Below are 27,636 nucleotides of genomic sequence, written 5' to 3' on the forward strand. Positions count from 1 at the left end.
AGAAGCCATGTGAGCAACAGATTCAGACATATCTGTGCCCTTGACAATTTCTGGGAAAAGACTGTGTAGGGTTTCTAACAGCAGAAGAGTGCAATTCTCCTGTAGAGTTTCTAACTATTTGATTTCAAATTAATATAATAGTTCCTACGGATACAGGAACAGGGAGAATTCTGTGGTGTAGTATCTGAACCCAGAATGGGAAGGTGACTCTGGGTGCTGTTAGTGTGGCTTCTGAATGCAAGTATTAATCAAGGCATCTCATGCCTTTAGAGAATTCACTTGTATTCAGGATGGTAGCATGCTAGAAAAGAATGCAGGGGACATGTCTGCAACAACAACTTATAACACAGCAATAGCTAACAACAGACAGTAGTGCTGAGTGGAATCCTGACAGAGATTTGTGTTTGCATCTAAAAAGGGCTACTTTGTTTTTTACAAAACAAACACAGAATCAGATATTAGAAGGGTTCATAGTCAGGGATTTTAGTGGTTACACTGCATATGTGCCTCCATAATTGGATAGCTTAGGGTGACAGGAACATAACCTTACTTTGAACACCTCCATCTGGGAATATAAAATGTGTCTTTAGTTGAGAAGCTGTTTTGCTCAAACAATGATAGGAATTGTGAGAATGGCAAGCCCATTGATTTCTTCATACTTATGCAGTAACTGACTTTCCTATGACATTCTCTTATCTAGATGATCAACCTCCTCCTTGAAATATTGTGATATACCACTTCTCCCACTAGGGAAACATATTACAAACCTTGTCTTGGCTTTTGCATTCTCTTGCCATACCTATAACTACTCTGGCAATCTAAATAGCAGCTTAAGGCTCCAGACTCTGGAAATAAGGGAATTTTTTCCCTATTTCCTAAGTTTTAATTTAGCTCATGTTTGCATCTGTGTCACAGCAAGGGAAGAGCCCAAGAAGAATAGTAATTTGGCTGTATGAAGCCACCACTCAGACACTGAAGAAAGATCTTAGGAGAATTCAGTGGATGGCTTTTTAAATAACCTACTCATTTTCATGACCTTCTGTGGTGATATTCTGCTGGAGCTTGTGTGTCTGTCAGATCACTACTTAAATTGAATCTCTGTCCAGCTGTTTTTAAGTGACAGTCATTTTTTTGAAAGGCTATTATATGATTCTTGGAAATTCATTCTACACTAATACACTTCATTTCTCCTTGTTCAAAACTGCTATGTACTGCAGCTGTGGCTTACTGAAGAAGAAGGTGAAAGACTTCTTAATCATGCTTCAGTTAGTCAGCAGTCATTAATCTAGAAATTATGATGTAAATGATGATTCTTTTCAGTGACTTTGAATTCTTTAAAAGTAAAGTACTATATTACAGATTATTATTTGTGTTTTATTAAAGTGAATAAAGTGTATTTCAATCTTTCAACTAGAAATAATAGAATATAGAAGTATTATTCTAACTGGGGATTTGTGAATAGAAAAGGCCATAATTTAAATGGAATTTTCACAAGCATTATCCTGTGGCTACTTCTATTCCCATTGAAATGTTAGTAAAAGTGAGTACAGTTTATTATTAATATTTTAATACTCTAATATGAAAAAAGTTCATTATTAATAATTTTTATACCTTGCACACAATTTTTATTTAGTAAGCATTCACATAGAACTGACAAAACATGAGGTAATCACTAATTAATAACTCAACAATAGGCGTAGGACACCTCCCAAACACATCATTTGGTTATGTTTGCTTTAGTGCAGTCAAGACTGGAAGGCAAGTTATGTGTACATAGCTAAAATATGCACTGGCAGTTTATGTAGGGATAGTGTTGATACAAAAAACTTCAATGAATGCTATAAATGCAGGCCTCAATGAAGCTGGGTGGGTACTTTCAATACTTTGTTCCCATTAAACTCTGTATGGTTTCATCTCTGTTGCTATTAATATCGGAAGTACTTAATCCAAAGAAGCATGAACACATTTAGAAAAGCTGCAGTAACACCTTTGTTTGTAATGCAGAAATGCTTTAATTAAATTAAAAAGAACCACTGAAAGTTTAAATAAACACTGAAATGTATTTTTTTTCCTCTAAGTGCATACTCCTACAAAATAAAATTAAAAAAAGATCATGAAAAGTGTCTCCTGTGGACAAATGAAAGAGATAACAGTTTGACTGAGGGTTTACTAACAGAGAATCTCCTGTGTGTCAAGGTCCCAATCTAGGTGTCCATTCCAGTTCCAAAGACTCTAATTTTTGACTTGTGCAGTATGTGTGAGGATGTTCCACTTTGAGTTATGATAGCAAAAGACAGAAACTTACTGTGGTATTATTAGAAGGTAGACAAGGCCAAATAAGGCAGCTAGAATTAGTGAGAGAACTACAGCACTGGTGAAGTACTCATCCTGAAGCTGGTGGTACTGTTAAAGAAAGGAAGAAATGAAGACAGTAGATATTTTATATATACCCAGACACCCACACCTAGTTCATTCCCAGTATGAAAAAACTGAATCCTAAAATAAAACAAGCCCCTACAAACATGATGGCTTAATTCACATTTTAAAAACAGACGAGGGAAGTCCACATAAGATTTTCCTTGACAGACCTCTTTCACCCTGTAACTAGTTAAAACTTGTTTAGGCCCACATATAAATTTATCTTTTTTGAGAAAAACATTCAGCCACTTTGAACGAGAAGGGGGTGGCCCTCCCTCTATTTACTCATCATGATAAAAAGCCAAACACCCCTTGTTGCTGCTTTCAAAAAGTCCTGTCACCTCAACTGCTCAGGACAGGATGCTAATGAGTGGACTTGGAGGCAGCTGCTAATGAGATACATGGGGTCAGCTGGGAGCAGCTACTGTTCCTGATTCCACTAAGCTACAGTACTAATAAGATTTCTGGGGGTGGAAACACAAAAGTGTTTTCTCAGAAAGAGCCAAAGTTCAATATCATTTACACCAGAAGACTTTTTATTTTGAAAGAAAAAAGTTACAGTCAAATAATAAATTACTTTGGAAACCTGAAATCAAAATTTACATTTAAAACCTTGAAAAAATTGGATCTAATACGGCACACAGCATTCTAAATTGAAACAGTAGTGACATGAATTCTTAGCCTATAAAGTGACTTACAATGGAAAAATAAATGCTACTGCTGAATTAATTAAAAGAACCATACCACTCTTGATTTTTCAAACACATAAACTAAAGACTGTAAATACAAATAATTTGTATTCATAAAAAGGCCATCTACAAGGTAGTAACAATTGTTGACTGATATGCATGCTGTACGTCTGGGTAAATCCCCTTCTTTCAACACTGTCACACTGATGTAATATTGCAACCTTGTTGTCCAGAGATTTAATGTGGTTTTTTAAAAATATTTTCTAGAATTTCTGGATCAGTAGTTATCATGCTACCTGTACATCTTCTTGTTATTAACACTTCTCCAAACAGATGCGGGAGTAGGCAGACACATTAAAATGAGACAGGAATAAGCAAGTGACTCAGGCAGTTTGGAGAAGCAAAAGAAAGACCAAAACACAGGATATAAAACACAGAGTAGGGTCCTGACAAGTAGGACAATGCCAATCTTTCTTTTTAAGTGTTTAAATGGAAGGTAATGTCCCCCTCTTAAATGAGAGACAGTCCAGTGGAGTATTTAAAGATAGTGAGTAGAATTTAAACATTGCATGAAACCCAAACAAAAACCCCAATGCTAGTTGGACTATGGTCAGTGAAATCAGTAAAAATAATTTTAAACCCCCTTACTTTATTTTCACGCTCAATTTGCTTATACTTCAGGGTGATGAAGTTCAAGTCAGCCATCTCAGACTCAGTTTGCCGGGCCTCTATCAAGCGGCTGATGTATCTGTTCACTCGAGTTCCCGGAGTGTTGTACACAATATTGTTAGAAAAAGAGGAGCGATTCCTGAGTTTTTCAGAGGCTGTCCTTAATGCTCTCCTCTGTAATACAGATGAAGAAAGAAGCACAGATTTTATTAGCACTGCAATTTTTCATTGCTTTTCATATTCAAGTACATAGAGAGGATGTGGAATTCATTAAAAGGAGCACCTACAAAAGACAGAGTTCTTATCTCAGTGTGAATATCACCTTTTAAAGACTTCTTACCTGAAATCCTGGTATCATTCAAAACAACTAGAATACTCCCACTTCATTCTAAGATGCTAATCCAGAAATTCTTTTCACATATGGCCCTGACACTTGTCTGCCATTGAGGAAATAATCAGTTTGTTCCCAATCAGGGTGACATTACCTTATAAAATGTTTTTATTTTGGTTTGTTTTCTTGACAGAAGACATGGAACTCGGTACATCTTGAAGACAAGACAACCAGGCTCTTTATAACACAAGAAAACTCCTACTGTCTAGGTAACAATCCACATGTCAAAAAGATGGTTTACCTTAAAGTTTTGGACAATGACCATGTACGAATACAGAGATCCGAAGTCTCAAGTGCTGCTATTTTTAATTCACCCAATTGAATATGTCTAAAGTGCACTTGCAGATCCAGATGGAGCCATCCAACAAATTATCAGAACTAACCTGTGCCTAACTGGCTCCTCCAAGGCTGAGACAGCGCAACTACAAGATGATTACTCATAGTCCTTTCCAGTGGAAAAGATTTATCACACAGCATCTGGAAGGGATTTTAGACCAGCTGTCTCACTTTTCACAGAGAGTGCTGAGGAGACAATGAGCAGCATCTCAGCCTCATTTGGTGGCAACCCTCAGTTGAGGGCACCTTAATCTAAACCAGCATGGCTAGAACTGTTCTGCGACTGGGCAGACATCAAGCCTGCTTCCCAGAAGAGTTTTACAACAAAGCTCAGGCAAGTTCTACTGTTACTGTAAAGGAATACTTTTTATCTAGCATCTGCAGAGTTCAAGACAGTTCAAAACATTATGAAATAACAAGTATACTCGGAATGCAATAAGTAGAGTCTGTCAGAAAGATGTTAAAGAAGAAAACAAAATTTCTCTCTTCAGAACACTCAGTCCTAAATAGCCCACTCTAAAGGCTACACAACAACATTTCCTTTTATTCCAAAGAGTAAAAAAAGATGGCAATCACTATCTAAGTAATCTTGCAGGAATGGGAACATTTCCTTTTTTATTTCACAATAAATTCTTGAGAGTACCTCATCAGTGAGCAAACTGTGAGCTATAGCAGTTCCTTAGCTTGCATAACTTATTTGTATATTATGTCTAAACCCTTATAAATAGTGAGAAGGGTTATTTGCTGATCGATACCTTAGTTTCCTGTTTGTGAAGAAAAATGGACCCTGGCAAAAATAAAGTAGCTTTTCAAGTCTTGCTTTGCTGGCTTTACATGTTACACCACCAGTAAATAATTCTAAAGTTACATTTTTCTTCAAGCTATCAGATCCCATTACCTGGTAAATTTGGTGTAAGCTCTAATTGTTTCGACATGAAAACTAATCTTAGGGACATAAATTGATCAGAGATCTTAAACTGCAAGTCAAACAACTATTTTCAGTGTTTTAAAACAGAATTTTTTTTCTTGAACAAACAATTGTATCAGTAATTGGTAAGGGAAATTGAATTGCCAGAAATACACAATTTTGCTCTCAATAAGCTCTAATTAGTTACCATATGTATTGCATTAGTTGCAGCAGAAATACATCTTCAAGGATTTCTTACAATTCAAATTTTAGCCTATCGTATAAGAAGAAGGTGGAGGACAACAGTATTTAAATAAATGTTTCTTTGCATTAAAACCTGAAATGATGGTAGATGAATATGGGTGTTATTCTGATATATGGAATAAATTATATTATTTATTTTTCCATTTTGAAACAAGGTTAAAGTTTCTATTCTTAACCAAAATAGCTGTTTCTTACATATAATTATTTCCTCTATGTCTCTTATTTGTATCTCTATTATTATTTTGCACAGTAGCCTTACATAATTTGATTTTACATATGATCAAAATCCAGTATTTATGTTTCTCAGAAATGTACTGGCTTCAAAAGCCTTTAACAGCCTCACTAGTTTTACTTTATTTACACGATTTGAGGACTGAAAACTCTAAAGAAAGCCTACAGTGTATTTATGCTAGAATATAATACAAATCTTTATGTGTTACATAAAAGTTACAAAAGCCCAGAACAACAGTTTCTGTTTCTGATAGCATTGTAGAACTTCAATGTCAATGTTGTGGCATGAAAAAAATTCATCAGACCACTAAAAAACCCACATGGGGATTTTTTGTGTACATTACCTATTTATGCATACATATACACAAGACATAATGTAAAGTCTTGCATATGCTTCAAAGAATGTGTGTGTTATTTTTTAAAATACTCAAAGATAACACTAAATCACATTTGGTAGGTCTTGTACATGGCCAATTTAAAAATAAAATCTGGAGTTTCTGAAAGTCTTCACTGAAACTGTGTTTTAAAGGAACCAATTGACTTTTCTCCCCTTTTTCTGCAGAGGAAACACAAGCACATATAGAACTCAAAATTTGAAAGTTCAAATGCTTTCTGAAAGCAGGATTTAGACCGAATCTTCAATAAATGGAAAAAAAAAAGTAAAAAAAAAAAAAAGGGTGAAGCAATCAGTCAAGCTGAATTGCTGATTCCAATGCTTGCATGCCACCACTCACTGGTGGAGTGACCTGTGTAATATTGCCACCTGCTGTCAAAGAAAATGGAATGAGCAACTCTTCAAGTTTTATCCATAAATTTACAGGTAGATTCATATACAGAAAAGAAGCAAACCAAGCTACTAGTATGTACAGCAATTTTGATGTATGGAATTATCAGGCATCCAAGAAAATAGAATTTATATTTGTATTAGGGACTTTTATGTTTAGGGTTTGTATTACGGACAAAGAAGGGGTTTTGGCTAATCAATTGCCTTTCGTATTTCAGAGAATAGAACCATGTAGAGAAACAAAATTGTTCTACTGGTTTGCATTTGACACTATCAGCTTCAGACTGGGATGGACAAAAGATATAAAAGAATACATGTTTAAAAGAATGAAAACAGCCTCAGAAATTCCAATTCCTGTGAAAAAAAACCTTAATAGAAGCCACATAGGACACCTATGCTGGCTTTTCCAAGAGTAGCTCTAAATTGTAGGCCTTTTGTGATTAAATGTTGTCTTTACTGTGGGAATAAGATTGTTCTAGCTCCAGCAGGACCACCATAAACTTCTTTATCCATTGGTAACATCACCCGCTATGTTCTCAAGGATAGTCTGTTTGATGCAGTCCTGAATTGATGCCCAAAGAGTACATTCAGCCCACATGAACTACCTTGTCATCATCCTCACACGTCATGACATTGGAGAAAGGGATCTCTGCTTTGAACATCTTGCGACAGTGCATGAGCTGGACAAGCAGGTAGCAGACTGTCTTGAACTTCATTCTTTTGGCAGGCTTAATGTCTGAGAGAATCAGTCCAGGAAATATCTGTTGGTCAGAAAAATAATATTTATAACCAAGACATTGCATTCCCATGCAGACACACGCACTTGCAGGCATTTGCACCCCCTCATGGTCAGAACAAAAAAATATTCTAGTCAAGAAGCAATGCTTTTTGATAAACACCTCACATTTGCAAATGAAGATTACTTCATCTTTCTTCAACATGAGATGTAAAGAATCTATTGAACAGGCATTATGTAAACTCATACTTAACATTTTGGAAGCTATTCTTTTCTTAGAAATGTAAATTATTAAAAAAGTGCATTAATGACAAAATTATAAAAGAGGCAATATTTGCATTTTTTTAACATTAAAATAAATTTTTGAAAATACAGGAAAAATAAGGTAATTAGCATTTTTATTAATTAATGTCAAAAATATAATTTCAGTCTTCTTTCCTTAGTTTGTTACTTCAGTTATAGGCAAGTTTATGAATATCTGAAGACGATAACCTTTTTTTTAAAGATATATGTATATATATATATGCCTTAAAAGGAGGATGTGAAGCATTGAGGTTATAAAGCACATCTTTTCTCTACAAAGTAAGAAGTGTTACACCACACAAAAATACTCTCAAAGGTTTAAGTATAATTAATTCCTTTTACTACGGAGCTCCTGGTTCAGCAAGGACAAATATTTTCTTGGTTAACTCTTAAGCAGGTATTTAACTACTGTGACTTCAGTAAACCCCTAGCACATGCTCAGATGCTTTCTCGGATCAGGATATTATATCCTCAATGTTTATACCAAACTTATTCATGCTTCTGGCATGTGGAAAGTGTTAATGAGAAACATGGCAGGACTCCATGCCTCCTCAATATGGGAATTCAAGCTTGTAAAATTTATTTTTTCTGGATCAACAAAATAAAAAAGCACAGAGGATACAGTCCTTAGTTTTCCTAGGTACAAAATAAAGAGCAAATCACTCTCCAAAAACTTTATTCAAATGCTCTTGAAGTCCACAAATGACAATGAGAATTTGCTGTGTATTATTCACAATGCTATGATTTACTAGAGCCATTTACATCCTCACTTCAATGATCAAAGAATGAAGAAAAAACTGAAATGTATGTTTAATGCATATTTTCTTGGACAACTGAATTAAGATGGACAGGACAAAACCACTGTTTATATTCTGAATGGCATCTCAGATATTGGCTTGCTGTTATGTTTAACACATATAGTCACGGACTTGCATTTTCTGGAAAATCAAGGTTTATACATTATTGACCTTTCAATAACTTGTTTAATCAGTTATGGCTATGAAACACAATAATGACCACAATGTTGGACTTATTATTTTTTCCTACTAGACAGCCATGTTCTCAACATGTGACGGGCTTCAAATGTGCAAAGGTGCCTAGGTGCTTTCCTGTACATTGGAAGACTGAAGCCAGCTAGCATCACTGCACTGCACTACACTGCACGGTCAGCAGCTGAAATCTAAAAGAACACTTGTGTCTCTAGGGCGTAGCAACTTGTGTAAGTGGTAGTTTAACAATAGCCTGTCTGAAGAGATTCCCAATATGGGCCCTTTCTTTCAAGGGCTTGCTGGCAGAAGACCACTGAATTGCATAGAAGATACTGTACAAGTATATTCACATACTAATTATCTTTTAGGTATTCTTAAGGACACCAAGTAGATAGTTGTTAGGCTTGAGTATGGCAGATATGATCAGTTTTTGAGCTACAATTTCTAACAACTAAAACATATTTGTGGAGATGGATTTAAATGACAAACCTTCCTCATGTAGCCAAAATTCCTCTAGAGGTTCTACATATTTTACAAAGTCTCTCTATCAACCTTTTGATACAACAAAAATGAGCAACTTTCTTGAAACTCCCTCCAGTTTTGCATTTCATTGCATTTTCAGAAATTTACAGGTGTGTGGATGATACAATTCCTCCAAAGCCATCTTCCCCTGGCCCCTGGAACTTGCTATAATAGATAAGGTATCCTAGATAGCAAGGTTGAGCCAAATTCCTTAAGAATTTGGTCACTCTCCTCACACTTTGGAAGATAATTGGTTAGAAATTAGGATATGTAATTGGTCAGTTTACCTTTAGAACTTCTCATTTAGATTGGATGATGTTCTTTGTATAAACTTTTATTGGTTGTAGTTTGAATCCTCCCTGAACCTATAAATATAGCTGTCTGCCCTTTGTTCTGAGAGAATCCCTGCTTGACCACCCTACGCATGAAATAAAGACTCTTGTGGAAATCGTCAAGTAAGGTCTCCGATCTTTCTCTGTTGGCTAAATGTGAGTTTTTCTGAGAGATAGCTACATGTTAGCACTCTCTGGTCCTGGCACATACCACCAGGGACCAAAAAAGAAAAGCCACAGAGGTGGACCATATCTCAAGAGATCATTAGCTCATTTTTCAAACCTTTCACAGTGGACATCACATAAATTAAGTCAACAATTTTGATGATTGTCTTGGGTTACAATACAGGATGTGATAAAAAGGTATCTATTCTATCACCATCTGTTGAGGGTGGGGGAAATGATCCTTATCTCCACGGGAGATACTCTGCTAATGCGCCATCCATTGAAACCAGGTGGGGCATTGTTCTTTATCTTTTCACAACCCATCCTTCCTCCAGCGAGTCATTTTCTGCTAATGGCCCATTGAGTCCCACTGTGTGACTGATAAAATTACTTCATCCCATTGGAAGTTGCTCCAGCCAGGGGGAAGAGCCCAACATTTCTTACCAAGATAAAAAAAGAGGTTTTGGGACATGTAGGTAGCCCCTTTCTCCACTGGACTCCAGAGAGAAACGGAATTCCTCCACATCACCACTGGATCTCCAGAAAGAAACTGCACCTTCTACAGAACCACTGCTTCAACTGAACCACATCTGTCACTGCAAGAAGACTGCAGCCACCATTTTATTAAACTGCTACCAACACCTTGCCTTGACGGAGTGTCAGGTTGTACTCTGACTTTATCAGGTTTGGGGTTTGTTTCTTTGTAGTACTGTATTTCTATTTTAATTTCTCTAGTAAAGGACTGTTATTCCTCATTCCCATATCTTTGCCTGAGAGCCGCTTAATTTCAAAATTATAATAATTTGGAAGGAGGGGGTTTATATTCTCCATTTCGAAGAAAGGTTCCTGCCTTTCTTAGCAGACACCTGTCCTCCAAACTAAAACAATGATTTTAAATGAATGATGATTTTAAATTAATTCAGAGACCCACAAAAGCTTCCTGACAGTCTTCATTACGGAAATGCCACAATATAGATGCAAGAGTGGCAAAGAATAGTTAGAGCACCTTACTAGCAAAAGATCCAAGAAGGCATGATTGTGAAAGGTGAGCATATGTGCATGACTATATCCTCCCACAAGGAATGAAGCCCTTTGAATAGAGAAGAACTTAGACTTTCCTCTGTGCAACATTCCTACAATAGGTGTGTTTCTGAGAAAAACCTGCAACTTGAAAACTTGGAATGGACTCATCTTCAGATTGTGGCCCTGCCACCAACACGACTTTGACTTTTCTCCAACCAAAACCAATGTTTTCATTCAGTTTCCCGACTTCATCTTCAAATCAGTATGTAGAACATTTTTAACTCTTACCATCAACTGGTTTCTTTCAGCTTGGAAATCTTACAGGCAGTTGTCTTACATCGACAGTATACACCCTTTATATGTTGGAAATACAGCAATTTTTTCCAGCTGTTTTGGAGTTAAATAGAAATTTCAGCTCAAGTCAATGGAAAAAATGGAGTAGTGTGGAGATCCCCAATCAAAGAAAAACAATGACAAACTGGTGTGAGTTTAGCAAAGGTTCACCAAAACAATTAGGGTTCTCTAGTGTATGACATACAAGAAGAATCTGAGGGAGTTTAGTTCATTTAGCTGGAGGAAGAGAAGGCTAAGGAGAGCTCTATTTGCTTTATTTAACCACTTAAGTAGTAGCTACAGAGAAATCAGAGGCAAAATAATCCTGAATACTACTCAGAAAAAAGCACAAGAGGCAATGAATATAGTCTGTATCGTGGGAATTTCCTATTTGATACAAAGAAGTTTAACTGTGAAGATGATCATGGCTCGAGAGGCTACCAGTCAGGTAAACACTCAGCACTTACTCAGAGGTGGATCTAACTGCAAAACCAGCCCTGCTTTGAGCAAGCAGGTTGACCATTTCACCTCCAAAGGCCTCCATCCAAATTCAGCTAGCGTGCAATGCTACGAATATTTGTGAACACACCTGCTGTGTAGCTACTGTTCTTCATGGTTGGCCAAAAACGCAGCCACTCAAAGGAAATTGCAAGTTGGACACACTGACAGACCTCAGCAGATCCATATAATTTATAATTTTTGTTGATTTAGGGGGGTGTTTTTTAGTTGATTTATTTTGGGTTTTTTTAATCAAGTGGTTTCAGGACATCAGGACATGTAGATTCTGCACTGGGACTGAGGATTTTTTATTCTACTACTATATGTACTTCTCTCTCACCTTCATCTCACAAATCATATCCCTTTTTTATTCTTGCTTTTACAGCAGAACCACACTTTTGACATAGCAAATTCAGTGAAATATCTAAGTAATCTCAACTTCTGCTCTAAGTCTGTGGTAAAGTCAGGAAATGCAAAACAGTCTGTTAAAACAAACTTTAAAGACCCCCTCTAAATAAAAAACCCAACTTCAGTGTCTGTCACTCTGGTTTTCCTCTGATCTTCCTCCTGGCCAGCATCACAGGAAAGCTGGACTGCAGCATTTCCGTTCCAGCTCATTTTGTCAATACATTTTACTTTCTCGTCTTTTTGACCCTTGGCATCATCTCTAATCCTGTTCACTGTTCATTTAGAGCATAATTTTAGGAAGGGTTGGTTGTTTGCTGCAATGCAGCTGACAAATAAGGTAAAGAGCTGGACTTTTCTAACAGAGCACTCTGAAAGCAGCCAGGACTATACACAGCTTTGTGGATGCAGAAAACAAACAAGCACTGATCCAAATCCTGGAAGAACACCTCAGTGTTTAAATGCCATGTAATATTCTGATAAGTATTTAACTGTTGCTTAATTGAGATTCTCAGAAATGTCAGCAGACTGTTATTTCCCTGATTATATTCAACCGTGCATAAAGTGGCAAGGAAAAGAAGATACTAATGTCATTCAAAACACATTTACAGAAACCATAAATGCTGTAGCACTGTGTCTGTCTGTGTTCTCTATCTTCAGGCAAGCAGGACCATGTCTCTTGGTGGTAGTATTTGTTCCATGACTATCTTCAAGACATTTTGTCCTAAGATAGATGGGCAAAGTTTTTCTTTTTTTTTCTTCTTTCTGTAGTTAAAGTCATCAGACATTTGTTTTTCCATCCTTTTCTACTGCCCTTGTGATACATTTTACTTACTACACTTCAGCTATCCAACAGGAAGGTATATTAGGGATTTTACCAGAAAATACAGCATCCGTAAGACTAACTTTTAAAATTCAGACTAGTGTGACCACTTTCTTGACACAGATATAGAAAAAGATTTTAACAGTTGTAAAGACTAAACCAATGTCTACAAAAACATAGTGTCCTACATCTTTCCTTGTACAGATTCCATATTTATGGAGGAAGAAGAAGAGAGAATGACGCTAGGGCACATAGCTAATTCTATCACTGATGGCCCAAACTGCAGGTTTTCATACTGATGATGCACTAGCAGCTTCATAGCTACTGGAGGAGTAATTCTGAGAATGTAGAACAACACAGACATTGTTATTCTGCTTTTGTTTGCTGGGTAGTAACACAAGCAATTTATTTCCAATGTTTGGGTTTGCATATTCCAATAACTTGGGCAATGCAAAGTCTCAGGCATAGAACAGCCCCTGTCCAGATACAAGCTAGAGCTTCCATTTAAAGGCTGTGTGCCTATCTGTTTAAACTTGGTCTGCTAAGGTGTATCTAGTGTGTTAAAATCTGAAACACCCAAATTATGCATTCAGAGCTCTAGTTAAATTCACTGGAGGAAGCTGTGACCCATCAAGAGCTAAGACCACTCCTGGACTCTCAAAGTCAGGGTAGCAGTGACAGCTGCACGTAGCTGTCAGTTTGAAAGAAGAAATCTTCACTGTGTGCCCAGACATGGACTCAGATGCCTAACGTGGCATTTCAAATTAGAAAAGATTTGTCAAATACGTTTTTGCTTGCACTGTGCTTCTGAAGGAAAGATTTCTTGTGAGTAGTGGGTAAAGTTTTTACATCTCCTGCATTAAATTGGAAGCTCTATTTTTCTGTCACTGCTTACAGTTTAAAAGTCAGAGCTCTAGCACTCCATGAGTGCTGGTCAGCATACAGTCACTTAAGTAAAACTACCATCAGAATCTATTTTTCCAGAAACTTCACAACTTACAAGAACTATGAAAGCTTCCTTGAAACAAAGTAAACGGAATATTTTTAGTACAGTCAGATGCCAAAAAGTCCTAGGGATCTTTTAGTTACACAGGTAGATTTACTGGTTCATAAGTGCTCTGTGGAAAACACAAATTTTACGTGACTGGAAAAGGAAGAAAATATGAAAACAGTGTGGTATGTTCTGCCAGACCTAACCAGAATGATTAAATCAAATTAATTTTACAGAAAAAGAAATTTCCCACAAATACAGTTGGAACTTCATTTTGAATAGAAATAATAAATTAATAATATTAGGTCCAGCAATATTAGACCTATTGCATCACTCAATTTCTTCCTTCTGTAGCCTTCTTTTTCTTCTTTTAATCAACAAATATCTGTTCAAAACTCCTAGTAATATATGGATTATAGGCATCAAATTCTTTCACTGTTAAAAGCTCAATTAGAGTATGATGGAAAGCACCCCAAAAGCAGTTCTACTTGTGAAACATTCCAGTTGCTAACAGTAAATTAGCAATGAAGTCAAAAGACAAACACAGGTAGTTACTATGTATTTCATCTATACAGAGGAAAAAAGACATCATGAATCTATGTTGCTTTCTCTCTGCTATATTGCATAATTCCACACTTGGGGGAAAAGAATCGAATCAACCACAGGAAAGATATGAGCAGACAAAATCTGTTGGTGAAGGAAAGATATAGAGCCTAGTAATTTATTATAATATAGATGGCAAATAATATGCTTCATGCAACAAAGCTATACTGATTATCAGTAAAGGAGGATACACTCCAAGACAAAAATACTGTCTTTTCCAGAAAAGTAATGAAAATTTATTTGTTTTCCAGTTATTCTGTGGTAATAGGACTGCAATGCAGGATGTTTAAAATCTCATCAGTTTACACAACATGAAACAACAAAATATTAAAGTGATGTGATACCCTTTGCCACTTTTCTTGCAGCTGTGGCGTGCAAGTTAGAACAAATACAGAAAGGGTGATTGGGCATTGGCATGGGCTGCCCAGAGAAGTGGTGGAGTCACCACTCCTGGAGGCATTTAAGAAAAGACTGGATGTGGCACTCAGTGCCATGGTCTAGTTGAGATGATGGTGCTTGGTCATTGGTTGGACTTGATGATCTCAGAGGTCTTTTCCAGCCTAGCTGATTCTGTGTGATTTTGTGTGATTCTGTGTGAATCTCAAGTTGCTGAATTTCTCACTATTTGGTCACGAGTCAGAGAAATTGGGCTCAACCTTTTGAGCTGTAAATCCATCTGCAGTTGACAATAAATTATGCCACATTTCAAAAATTTTTACATTTTAAATGAATTTTCCAAAAGGACACTTCTAAGCTGTGTTGCTCATTAAGAGTCGTCAATCTTTCAGCTAATTTTTCCTGAAATTAAAAAAAATGAAAATAGTAATTTCCTCTTCATCAAACATTGCTTTAATTTCTCTTTTCAAACAGACAACTGGTTTTGGGGTTTTTTTGCTATGATTAGTTTTTGTGCAAAAATAAAACTGTGGTTTTAGCCATCTGCACTGGAATGTTTAGGGCATGATTCAACATAGTCAACCAGATAGGACACAGAGCACCATATCTCTAACCAGCATCCACTTCCCTCTGGCTGGATAACTAAAATAAGGATTTGGAAAAAAAAAAAGAAAAGTGGTATTGACCTGGATTTTCAGAATAGTCATAGTATTGCTCAGACACTTCAGATAAGAAAGTTGGGCTATCCAAGCTACAGAAGGAATTTTCTGAGACTACTTGGCATGGCTTTTTATGTACATGGTATGGTAGAAGAGAGAAATGTCAATGTCGTCAGAGAAACATCTCATTTCCAAAGGTCCAAGAGATATAGTACTCACTTTCATGGATTTTTCATGACTATCCATCTTTCTGTGCTATTCAAATAGTAGATGAAGATAGGATGTGATTTACACCGCCACAAATAAAAGACGACTAATATATTTGAAGTGAGTAAGTCACTAGGACATTACAAGAAATTTTGCAGATGGTGATTTGCAATCTATTGGAAGGTAATTATTGATTACGTTTGAGGTAGACTGTAAAATCCAAGAGACACTTACAAATATAGAGGAATAATTTATAAGTTGTACCAATAGTGCTTCCCTATGATTTTTGCACCCTATGACCTCCATTCCTGGACACCAGTCTACTGCTGTTAATGGTGCACACCACTATTTGTCTTTGCCTTGTCTCTGGAGCCGGCAAAGTTACACCATGAGGCAGGTTCCTTTAAAGCTGGCAATGGGTAACTGTGATGGCAGACCACCTTCTGTAAAGGCAAAAACTAACACATTATGAGAAATCTTTCCCTTCATGAAAACTTGATCACTTCTTATCACCGCTTGGCTATTTGTAGAAGTACCTCAAGGAATTTCACTCAATTTGCTGTGCTATTTTCTTAGCTGGTGAAATAATGAGTCGTTTCAAAACTAGAGGTGCCACCACAGAGTGAATTGCTGTAATAATACAAAGAAGTGAGGCCAAGAAAAAAAAACATTCAGATATCACTGAGGTTGGATCCAAACCGTATAGGTGTTTCACTGCAGGAGAATCAGACTATGTAGAGCAACCAAAGGAACAAAGTAGACAGTCCAGCTAAGCCCCCCTAACTCTGCCGTGCTTCTGGGAATCAGCTACATCGGTAGGAAAACTGAGGCAAAGCTACTCTGACTAATGTCAGTGCTGACAATGAAAGAACAAAGGAAGATGAAAGCCAGATACACTCTATTAAAAAATTAAATTAAAATTAATTAAATTTTAGGCAAACAGTTTGAAATTCATAACATGATTAGTCAGGTGAGTTATCAAGAAATAATAAGTAGAAAGAGTTATTTAGCTGGTCTAAGCAGAGTTGTAAAGTTCTTGTAAGGGTTCCGAGATTGAGATATGGCCTAGATTTTTTTTTCTTGAAATAAAATCCATATAAAGTAATACTTACTATACTTCACAAAGTTAGACTTTTTTGAAACTAAGAGAATGATCATGTTTCTAGAGTATGGAGTATGAATCTTGTGAATATTTCATATATTAAATTTTAAATATTATATAGAAATATATATATTTTTCTATCTGAATCAAAACTCCTCTAAAAGCCTAACACATTTATGTGTATGGTCAGACATGTCTACATGCATAAATCAAAATTTTAGTTTTTTTCCTCAGTGCAGTATTTTTATCACGACTAAGTATTAATATCAATATAAAATATCAGGAAGGCATAATCAACCTTTATCTAGAGAAAAGTGATGGCTTTTAAAAAACTAGTAACTTTGTCAGGGTATGTACCAAGGAACAGATATTGTATTAAAAAACCACATTTGCATAAGCTTTTAATTGTGAAAGTCAGCAAAAAATATTTTTTTAAACTAAAAAAATTCTGCCCTTGGAAATCAGATTGATTATTTAGGTGTGTTTAGAAATTGAATGTAATCCAGTAAATTATGCATAAATATTACTTAATAATAAAAATAATGGAATAATAAAATTGTTTGGGTTGGAAGGTACCTTAAAGATCATCTAGTTCCAAACCCTTGCCATAGTCAGGGACAACTTCCACAACTTCTACTAGACCCATCCAATCTGGCCTTTAACACTCTCAGGGTTGGGGCATCCACAGATTCTCTGGACAACCTGTTGCAGTGTCTCTCCACCCTCACAGTAAAGAATTTCTTTCTAATGACTAACCTGACCAACTCTCTTTCAGTTGGAAGCCATTACTTCGTGTCCATCACTACAGTTTCTGCTGAGGAGCCTCCTCTCTGGCTTCCCTATAGGCCCCCTTCAGATAATGGAAATTCCTGTGAGGTCTCCACACATCCTTCTCTTCTCCAGGCTGAAGAGCCCCAATTTTCTCAACCTGTCTTTGTAGGGAATGTGCTTCAGTCCTCTTGTCAACTTTATGGTCCTCCTTTAGACTTGCTCCAACAGTTCCTGTACTTATGTGGGGGTACCAAAACTGTGCACAGTACTCCAGGTGGGGTCTTACAGACCCGAGTAGAGAGGCAGAATCATCTCATTCGACCTGCTAGCTCCTCTCCTTTAAAGGCAGGATACTGCTGTTAGTGCACACTGTCAGCTCATGTTGAGTTTTCATCAATCATCACTCCTCACTCCTAAGTTCTTATCCATAGGGTATTCTCATTCCAACCTGTTCTCTATCCAACCTGTAGGAGTACCTAACATTGCCCTGACCCAGCTGCCCCTGGTTTTATTGAGGTTCATGAGATTCACACAGCCCCACATCTCAAGCCTGTCCAGGTCCCTCTGGATGGTATCCCTTCCTTCCAGTGTGCTGACTGCGCTACACAGCTTGGTGTCATCACAAAACTTGCTGGCGGTGCACTGTCCATGTGATTGACAAGGACGCTGAACAGTACTGGCTTCACCACTGTCCCCTGTGGGACACCACTTTTCACTGGTCTCCAGGTAGATAGTAAGCTGTAGATAATAATAGACTTATATATTCTCTACCAAAATAAAAACTGCAGCAAAACAAAAAGAAATGTATTCCCTAGTGACTGCTTAGCAGTGCTCTCACATTAAACCAGCAAGCAGATCAGACCACAAAAGTTATCTGATTCAACAGAAGATTAAAAAAATGGGAATAATTTTAATTTGTTCATATTTAAAATGTAACTGGTACATGAATGAGTCATCTTACACTGTTATTATCATTCTTGGCTAGAGTGACAATGATGAAAAATTTTCCTGTCAGACCAAATATAGAAGAATATGGGGCACGTGTCTTCTAAACAAATAATTATTAACAAAATTCCAAGTGGTCTTATTTTTGCTTCAAATTCAATGTATTCTTGCTCATCTCTTGCTCATAACATTGATTTTCATTCCACTTAGTATCATACCTGCCTGAGCCAGCTCATGTTAATGTCAGAGATTTTATGTAAAGAATAAAAACTGCATTTCAGCTGCTGAGGTTCAGAGGAAGCGATACAGTATTAAGCCGGAAGATACCTGAATTCACCAGGTGAAACTATCTTGTCTGTGCTTTATGGGTAGCCTTCTATTTTTATGTCTCTGAAGGGGCAGTGAATGAATTGGGGTAGGAGGGAACAACAGGCGTTTGTTTAGAAGGCAAATAGCTGTTCTGTAGCTCGTGGTCAGTGATCAGTGTGCAAGTATACAAAGACCAAGGAGGGCTGTGATGGACTGTGACAAAGCACAGTGGCATGCTGATTGACCTGCAAGCCCAGTGGAGAAGCCAGACAACACCAGATAAAGTGTTCATGAAGTGTTTCTTTCTTGACACACCACTGGTGCATGCTGGAGAGCTACTGTTAGTCATAGTGTAGAGCAGCATCTGCCACTTCCACAGACTCATCGGTGGGTAAGATGGCATTTGGATTTATGCAGCTGATGCCAAACCGAGCAGTCCTTTCTCAGCAATCACCAGCAGTTTCTCAGTAATCTTGCAAAGACAAAGAAATGTGTACTCTCACAGCAGTATACTCTTATTGTTGCACATTAAACATGCATTGGCCTGGCTTCCTTCCATATGTGATTATCAAGCTTCTGCTCCTCAGTCACCAGTTTTTGTAGCAGAATTGACACAGTACAGTTTCTCTATGTAAAAGTCACACTAATTCCCTTTAGTCTCTGCTTATCCTTTTGCACCAACTTATAGAACAATTTCCTGAAATTCCTTTGTTTCCTCAATATGAGATGAAACCTGATACACTCTAACATAAAATTAAATTAAACATAATACTAAAGGAGTAGAAACAACAGGAAACCAAGACAATCTAGTAGCAATAAGCAACACACCTACCTTAAATAAACTCTCCCTCACATTTTCTTTCTTATTGGGATTGATTAATTTAGGAAATACTGATTTCTTAAAAAATGCTAGTCCTGATTTCAAGAAAGCCACCAAAAACCACTCTCAATGACTGCCAAAAAAGAATTTAACCCACTGTTTTTCCACCTGTTTTCTTTCATTTTATCTAAAACTGAATTTAATCATATACACCAAAGGAAAAAAAAGTGAAATTGCATTATTTTCACAGTGGATGGGAAAACTCCCTCTCTCTAATAAGAAGATGGTTTAGAGGAAGTACATAAAATCACTCTTGCAGCAGCCTTTCCAGAATAAAACAACAGGATTTTTAATCCCAGAATCAAATTACCCTGGTGACTGGACCTCCAACATTTCCATAAAAACTCACAGAGTCATCAAATTGAAACCAAAATACTGATTGCAGATATGAAATTCAAGATGATCTGTTTCTCTGAGGTTATGTTTTTCTCAGACACTTGGCAGTTAAAAACCTCAAATATGGAATTTTGAAAGGTTAAAAACATGGTGTGTATAAAGATATCACTTTAAAACCTGATCAGTACTTTCAGAATTGGGTAATACAATTTTCTCCTTGAAGGTTAACATCCCTGAATTAAACTTATTTGCACAGAGTTTCAGAAGATAAGGGTGCAAAAATCTGTATCCCGAATTCTGTGGCTGAGATAAAAGGCAATAGAGTTTCTCTTGGCCTGTTAAGCATGTTAAGATAGATTACTTCAAAGATAAACCTTATCTGATGTAAAAAAAGGTTTACCAAATTGAATGTGTTTCAACAACAGTTATGGACTTTCAAGGCTCCTAATGAGGTCACAAGAAACATTTTTCAGTAGAACAAAAGGCTACACTTGGTAACTGGTTGAGGATGAAAGGTGTGACTATAGCTGCAATTGTTACAAAACCACTGTCACCACCTCATCACATGCTGAGGCTCAAAATGTCACCATCACACTACTAGGCCTTCAAGAGTGTTTGAAGAGCTTTCAGGGAAAAAACCAAAACAAACAACCAAACAATCTAGCATTGTCTCAGCACAGAACAGTTTTTAAATGATGAAAATGCATCACTACAAGCTTACCTTTCTACGATGGGATGGCACAATAAAATATGTTTCAATATTATGCTTCTTCAAGAAACTATTCCTTTCATGACCATATCCTGGTTCTACCTCGTAGTCCCCATTTAGGCACTCTAAGGTGGTCTTTGTAATGTGAACTTTCCTGGAGAGAAAAATTAGACATTATTGTTTAAAGCAAAGATATATGATGAGATATTTGCTACTGAAATACACTCCTGTTCAGAGGTCCATAAAGGGCTCAATAAGTTAATTTACGTGCAAGACCACAGGTTTGATTTAAGAAGAAAGAAAAAAAAAAGTAAAAAAAGTTTTGTTTTGTGCTTTTAGCCAAATGGAACATAGAAAAAATTTCTATTACATGCATTTTCTAAACTTGGGCAAAGTGAACAGAAAGATAACTGCTGATGATTCAAACACTTGCAGTTTTGCTGATTTGTAGAAAGTGGTTGTCCACACATTATCTTCTACATTGTGTGGCTTTCTTAAGCTTTTACCTTAATGGCTGCTTGGAAAAACATTCTGCTGCTTCAAACTTGCGACATCACACTCCCAACCTCTCTTGTGTATAAAGGAGAAACTTCTGTTTCTGTTTCACTTCACATCTCTGACTTATATAATTCATACACTGGGTTTTGTAGGCAGCTTTCTGGTTCACTTTGTTTTGGCAACGCACCCATCTTTAATATAATTTCTGAGTTTTCTTATCCTGAAAAAGTTTTCACATTTTCTCCTGCAAGACTCCTTATATTTGAAATGTATTTCAGAGAAGATATCTGAAAAAATTTTACAGCTTTCCTTTAATAAATATGTCTTCAGATTTTTTCCACTGGGTAACTTTAGCATAATGAACACATAAAATGCACTGCCAAAATTATCTAAAGCAGATGTATGCAATAAATAGAAATTCACTCATCATTACCACAAAAAATTAGTTGGTTCCTTTGTCCTTCTGTATAGCAATCAAGATCTTGTAAAAATCAAAAAGGGGATGACAGATCCCAATCTGAATGTGAGCTACACACATAACACCTATTCACCTTTGCAAATGTTCACTGTGTGTACATAAATTGTGTCCAAAGCTGTGCAGTGAGTACTTAAAGTTCCAGAACATGCCCCATGGGTTGGCTGCAGGTTTATGTGCTACTGTGCCATTTGCAAATGTCATCAATATCGGAGTTCATAAACAGGTATAGTTTTTCTGTAGCATATGACTAGTGTTGGAAATCTTGTCATGTAAAAGGAGCAAGGCATTCCGCCTCCCCCCTCAAAGTATAGAGGTATGTAAGGGTATAAAATTCCTGGAATAGCTACAGGGTTTTACTTTTTGTAACATGAAATGATCAAAGTCTAGCATTCTTGCATTCCTAGTATTCCTAGTACAGTAGTTTCACGAATACAAGCCGCACGGATTATAAGCCGCACCCCCGGTGCCTCGACAATGTTGCTGTCTTTGTCAATAGATAAGCCGCACCCTGAATATTAGCCGCACTTTCGTTCGTCGCGAGAATCCGTGCGCAGCTTTCACAAATTGGCCAATTAGTAACAGGATCGCGGCATAGCGGGCTTTACTGGCTCGGGGCAGGGCCAGGCAGGCTCGGCCCGCTCATGGTTGCCGACGGGGCCGGGTGGCCCAGCTCAGCGCCACGGCTCGGCGGGGCTGGCCGGGTGGTGCTGCCGCCGCCGCCGGGCTCGCTGGCCCCCCTCTCCCGTCAGCACCGCCCCGCTGCCGTGTTCGCTCGCCCGGCTGGCAGGGCTGCCGCCGCCGGGCTCGCCGCCCGCCCCGCTGACGCTTTCGCTTGCCCCGCTGCCGCTTTCGCTCGCCCCGCGCCTCGCGAGCGCCGCGCCCGCCCCACGCCACTTTCGCTCGCGGCGGCGCTTTCGCTCGCGGCGGTGCTTTCGCTCGCCGAGCGGCGCTTTCGCGAGCGCCGCTTTCGCTCGCCCCGCCGGCAGGGCTGCCGCCGCCGCCACCAGGCTCGCCGGCCGCCCCCTCCCGTCTGCACCGCCGCCGCGTTTCCTCGCCCTGGCCGGCACTGCAGGCCCCCGCACCGCCGGGCTCCCCCACGCTGCTGGCCCTGATTATGCTGGGCTTCCCCCGCTGCCAGGCAGCCCCACCCGCCGGCCTTCCTGCTTCTGCCATGCTCCCCTGCACTGCTAGCCCCAGTTCTCCCGGGCTCCCCCGCCCTGCTGGCTCAGGCTCTGCCGCCCCCCCTGCCCTGCCCTGCTGGCTCAGGCTCTGCCGCCCGCCCCCCACACTGCTGGCCCCGCCTCTGCCAGGCTTTCCCACCTCTGCCGGGGCCGGCCGGGCTCCAGCTTGGCTTGGGGCTGCCGCGGGCTCTCACTTCCGTGTTGGCAGCTTTTAGAATTTTGTTAATAGATTAGCCACCCCGGAATATTAGCCGCACTTCCGGGTTTCCACCAAAATTTTGGTCAAATTGGTGCGGCTTGTATTCGTGAAATTACTGTATTCTTATTATTCCTAGTACTTTTTATATTCGGCAACTTCTAAAAACGATTTTGTTTGAAAATGTTTTGCTTCTAATCTAACCTATTACTTACACAAATATCAAGATAATTTGGAAAATTCCACTGGATAAATCACATAATACATTGATTGTTCTTGCCAAACACTATCCTTTTCATCAATAGCAATTACATTGCAAATGCCTCAAAAAAGAAAATAAATTCTTCACCCATACAGTTTTCTATTTTTTTTTGCTACGGTTCTTTTTCAGACTTACCCAGGCAATCCTCCAGCTTCCATTACATTAGCTAATGTCACATCATTTGACCAGACATCATATTGCCATTTTCGGAGACCCAGGACCCCACAAAGCACCCTGCCTGTGTGCAATCCAACTCTCATGTTGAGATCAACCTCTGTGGCTTCTGCAACAGATCTGTAATGGACAGCATCAGAATATTAATATTTACATGATGACTGCTCTTCATTTTCTCTCCTCCCAAAATTAACATGACCAAATAGAAATGGTCTTATAAAATCTGAAATGGTATATTCAGATGCTGTTCTCTACCTTCACTAGTTTCAAAGTTCTAACTGTAATTTTAAAAAAAAATACATTCTTGGTTATATTTTAATTACTGTTGAACCAAAATCTCAGTATTTCTAAATTTCTTGACCATTTCTGTGAGAAAAGAGGTAGAAAGAGGCACTAGTTGAGATGGCCAATGTGTAAGTAATTATTCCAAATCTACTATATTTTAATTGGTTCAATTATCCAGTTACCAGAGTACAGAACAAAGAAAATGATGAAACTAATAAATCAGTGTAAGAGCAGCAGAGTGATTATAAACACTAATATCTTTCCAAAGCTTCTGTAAGAGTGGCACCAAAACAACTTGTAACTAGTTTTGTACCTGTAAATTAAATCTAACATTCAGAGATTTTCACTGCCAGATAAAGGATGAATTAATCTGCAGAATTGTTATGAAAATAATATTTTTCGGTGCCACAATAAGGAAAGATTCTTCATTTCTCTGAATGAAGGGCATACTATCACTTGCACTCTGCAGAAAGTTGTGAATACTGAAAAGGCACCTTGAAACTAACAGTCTTAAATATTACATTTTATGGAATAACTCTGTACACAGATATTTTCATCTCTTTCTGTTAGAGAAACAGCACAACAGTCCAGTTGCTGTCCAAAAAGTGATATTATCTCTGAATAAAGGAAACTGACTATTCAGTGTAAGAATTTATTTTCACTTGATTTTCCTAATTTGAATTTTCCGGTGAATTTAATAGAAGATCTTAAAATGAGACTTTAGCTATAATTTTCCCTTGACCTTCACAGACCAATTTTTTTTTCAAGTATTGTCCAGCTACACTGGATTTTGCAGATAAGACTTTAGCAAGACTTTTCAACTGTTTCAAAAGTTTCTCTTGTTTAAGTACAATTAACAGAAAGGTCAGTATAGATCAAGATGTGGGATGTGCAGCAAAGATACCTGGCCTCAGTTTAAATAAGAAGTTCTTCACCTATGAAGTGTTAAAATACATGACATATCAGCCATCACTAATATGAGAAACATGGAGATCTCTTTTGTCCCCATAGGGAATCTGGGTATAACACATTTTTAAGTCATATTTTATGCAACAACACAGAAAGGCTTATGCACAGCTTTCTGAAAGATTAATAATTTCCTTGTCCTATTCCTACTCACTGCAAGTCAGCTCTCCCTTACTCAGTATCTGTACCCAGTCAAGCCTCGAATACAACTTCAAGGAGTCATAAAAGAATGCTAGTGTTAGAAAGCTTTGTTGTGCACACTGTTTTGACAAAGTTGTAAGGAAATTAAAGACCCTAATAGCATAAGCCACCTAACTATAAGCATTGTATCTTCACCTTTGTATCTTCGCCTGAGTGTATGTATTGTGTCATTAACAGATTGACCTTACACTAAGACCATACCTTGCAAGCTAAAGCCCTTCAGGATTACACCTTGCCTGCCTATTTTCTCCTGCATAATTAAGAACCTATGCAATAATCTTAATTAATGAACTCACAAAAGTTTGAGTTTCTCTGTTCACAAATGAGTGTGGGCTTTTTTTTTGTTGGTTCCCTCCCTCCTCCTCCATTTAAAAAAGTATATAAAACCTCAGACTAAATGTATGTTGAAATACAGTGAAGTTCAGACACTGATAAAATCCACTCAAGGCTATGACATTGCTTTTTCTGACTGGAGTAAGTTTAACCTCCTTTAGAAATTTTAATAGAATAACCAAAAGTAAATGAAAAAAGATGAGAAGAAAAATACAACAGGGCTGACTATATTCTGTGTTAAACAAGCTGTACTGTATAAAGCACCAATAAAACAGAATGTGAAAACACTTCATGTTTTGAACAAAAAATTTCCATAAGTAGTCACTTAGTCATAAATCCAAATTGAGAATGCATTTCTACATCTTCCCCAGAAGCTACAATGTGTTTCAGAGATGCTTTCATTATTAAATTTGAGTAGGGAAAAAAGTTCATGAACAGTTCATTACATTTTTTTATTTTATCTTGTAGACCTTTTTTCATAGACTATCATAAATTATAGATTAAGAGATTAAAAATTATTTTATCAATTTTACAATACTTACAAGGGTGATGAACTTGCATTGAATAAGGGAGAAAACTAATTATTTTACCCAAGTCTGCACACTCTGAGAGATTTTTTAGTATGTTCATCAAATGAAAAGAATTGGGCAATACAGTAGTAAAGAAATTTTCCATCTTTATCCTTTCCCTCCTACATAATGAAATGCATCTCCAGATTCAGCTAAAAGCTCATTCACAGCTCTCTCACATCCATATTTTTTGCCTTGGCAAAATAATGATCAATGTAGACTTCTCAAGCATGAACAAAAATCTGAGCAGCAAAGTAAATTTCACGTTACATTTCTGAAAAGCATAATAAATGAAAGGTTTAAACATTACATTAAAAAGGAATAATGAGCAGGCTATGATCTTGAGACTACAAACACATATACAACAAGTATACATCAGGACTGGTTTTTAGTTTACATACCAGTGTGCAAAATGAGCAGTGTTTATCACTGCAAAACAACAAATTTGATTCCTTTCATGGTGGCAATAGACAATAGGGTATATTTTCTTTATTCTCATTATCGTTCTGCCATATATTCAGTGCCTCTACACACTCAATTTACACACTTACTCCTTACAGTGATTAAATGGAGTGGAAAACCAATGTCTAGGGTGGCCACTCCTGAAATCAGGGTCCTGTGGCCTGAATGCAACAGTGTGACTTGCCAGGTGAGTAGTGCCAGCAGACACCGATGTTTTTCTAAGAGCACACTTCCTGAACACCGCATAGGAGCTGTTGCAGTACTCTGTGCCTGTCACCATGCATGGTACTTACGTGATGGTGTCAATCATATCCAGTCCCATTTCAACACAGCAATGGGCATGATCTGTTTTGGGCTGGGTCAATCCTGATACACAGTAGTAACAGTCCCCTAGGATTTTTATTCTTCTGCAGTGATTTTCCTTTCACAAAAACAGAATGGGAGAAGTTTTAGTGTCTATATAAATATTCCAATATTAACAGGGTAAAAATCTTCTCTAATACTATGCAATAATTCAGGGAAACTTTCTGTGATCAAATGAGGTAATTTACATTTTATGAAGTTCCCTGGGTTCTCTGTACACAACAGCCGACACACACATTTGTTTATTTATTTATAAATAGACACGTACACTGGACATCAGCCCTACATTGTTCAAAACACATGGGTTAACACTGCTGAAAGATAGTTTTGAACAAATGTTATTGCCTTGCCCTCATGCTAGATTACTATAAATTCAAGATTTGCAATGAGACTTCATTTCTGTATGAACCCAAACCAAAGCATTGAGGCCAAAGCACTGCTGAGTATTGGGAAATGTTTGCATTCTGAGAAACTTTTGTTTCAAATTCAGTTGCAATACACCAGGGAAGATTATTTATTTATCTGTAAAGGTACACACATTTTTGCATTACCTATTCATAAACGACAGTTTGCAATGCCGCATGATCAGTATGACAGACTTGCAGATGAGAAGCTAATAATTTTGCATTGCAAACAGATTTATCTCCTGTTTGCATGAAGTTTAATTTTTACAGCCAAAGACGTCTGGCAAAATCTCTCCCATTTAAAAAAAAATTACAAAAATGATGGCATGTGATAATTGTATATCCGTCTGAGCAGAAAGCTCGTTTCTAAACAGAGAGCACATAACAAAATGCCTCTAAAAGAGCAGTACATTTAACTAATAAACTATGAAGAGACATGAAGAGATGATGATATCTTTTGTAACTAGACTATTGGCAACTTCTACCCAGTTAGAGTTTGGCACAGAAAAGTAAATAACCTGATTAAATGAATCCAATT

At 37.6% G+C, this 27,636-nt stretch overlaps 1 protein-coding gene across 2 annotated transcripts in view; it reads right to left on the bottom strand.

Annotated features, from left to right (window-relative positions):
* ADCY1 (adenylate cyclase 1) overlaps nucleotides 1-27,636 on the bottom strand; it is a 153,697-nt gene that overhangs the window by 31,649 nt on the left and 94,412 nt on the right. For both annotated transcript variants that reach the window (XM_033056283.1, XM_033056292.1), the window contains exons 5-10: nucleotides 26,625-26,752; nucleotides 23,477-23,635; nucleotides 20,739-20,880; nucleotides 7,295-7,450; nucleotides 3,756-3,950; nucleotides 2,306-2,403 (exon numbers count right to left, since the gene is read on the bottom strand). In XM_033056283.1, coding sequence (XP_032912174.1) covers nucleotides 2,306-2,403; nucleotides 3,756-3,950; nucleotides 7,295-7,450; nucleotides 20,739-20,880; nucleotides 23,477-23,635; nucleotides 26,625-26,752 — 878 coding nt within the window. The remainder of the gene's footprint in view (nucleotides 1-2,305; nucleotides 2,404-3,755; nucleotides 3,951-7,294; nucleotides 7,451-20,738; nucleotides 20,881-23,476; nucleotides 23,636-26,624; nucleotides 26,753-27,636) is intronic.

Source organism: Catharus ustulatus, chromosome 1 (genome assembly GCF_009819885.2).
Source record: "Catharus ustulatus isolate bCatUst1 chromosome 1, bCatUst1.pri.v2, whole genome shotgun sequence".
NCBI classification, from domain to species: Eukaryota; Metazoa; Chordata; class Aves; order Passeriformes; family Turdidae; genus Catharus; species Catharus ustulatus.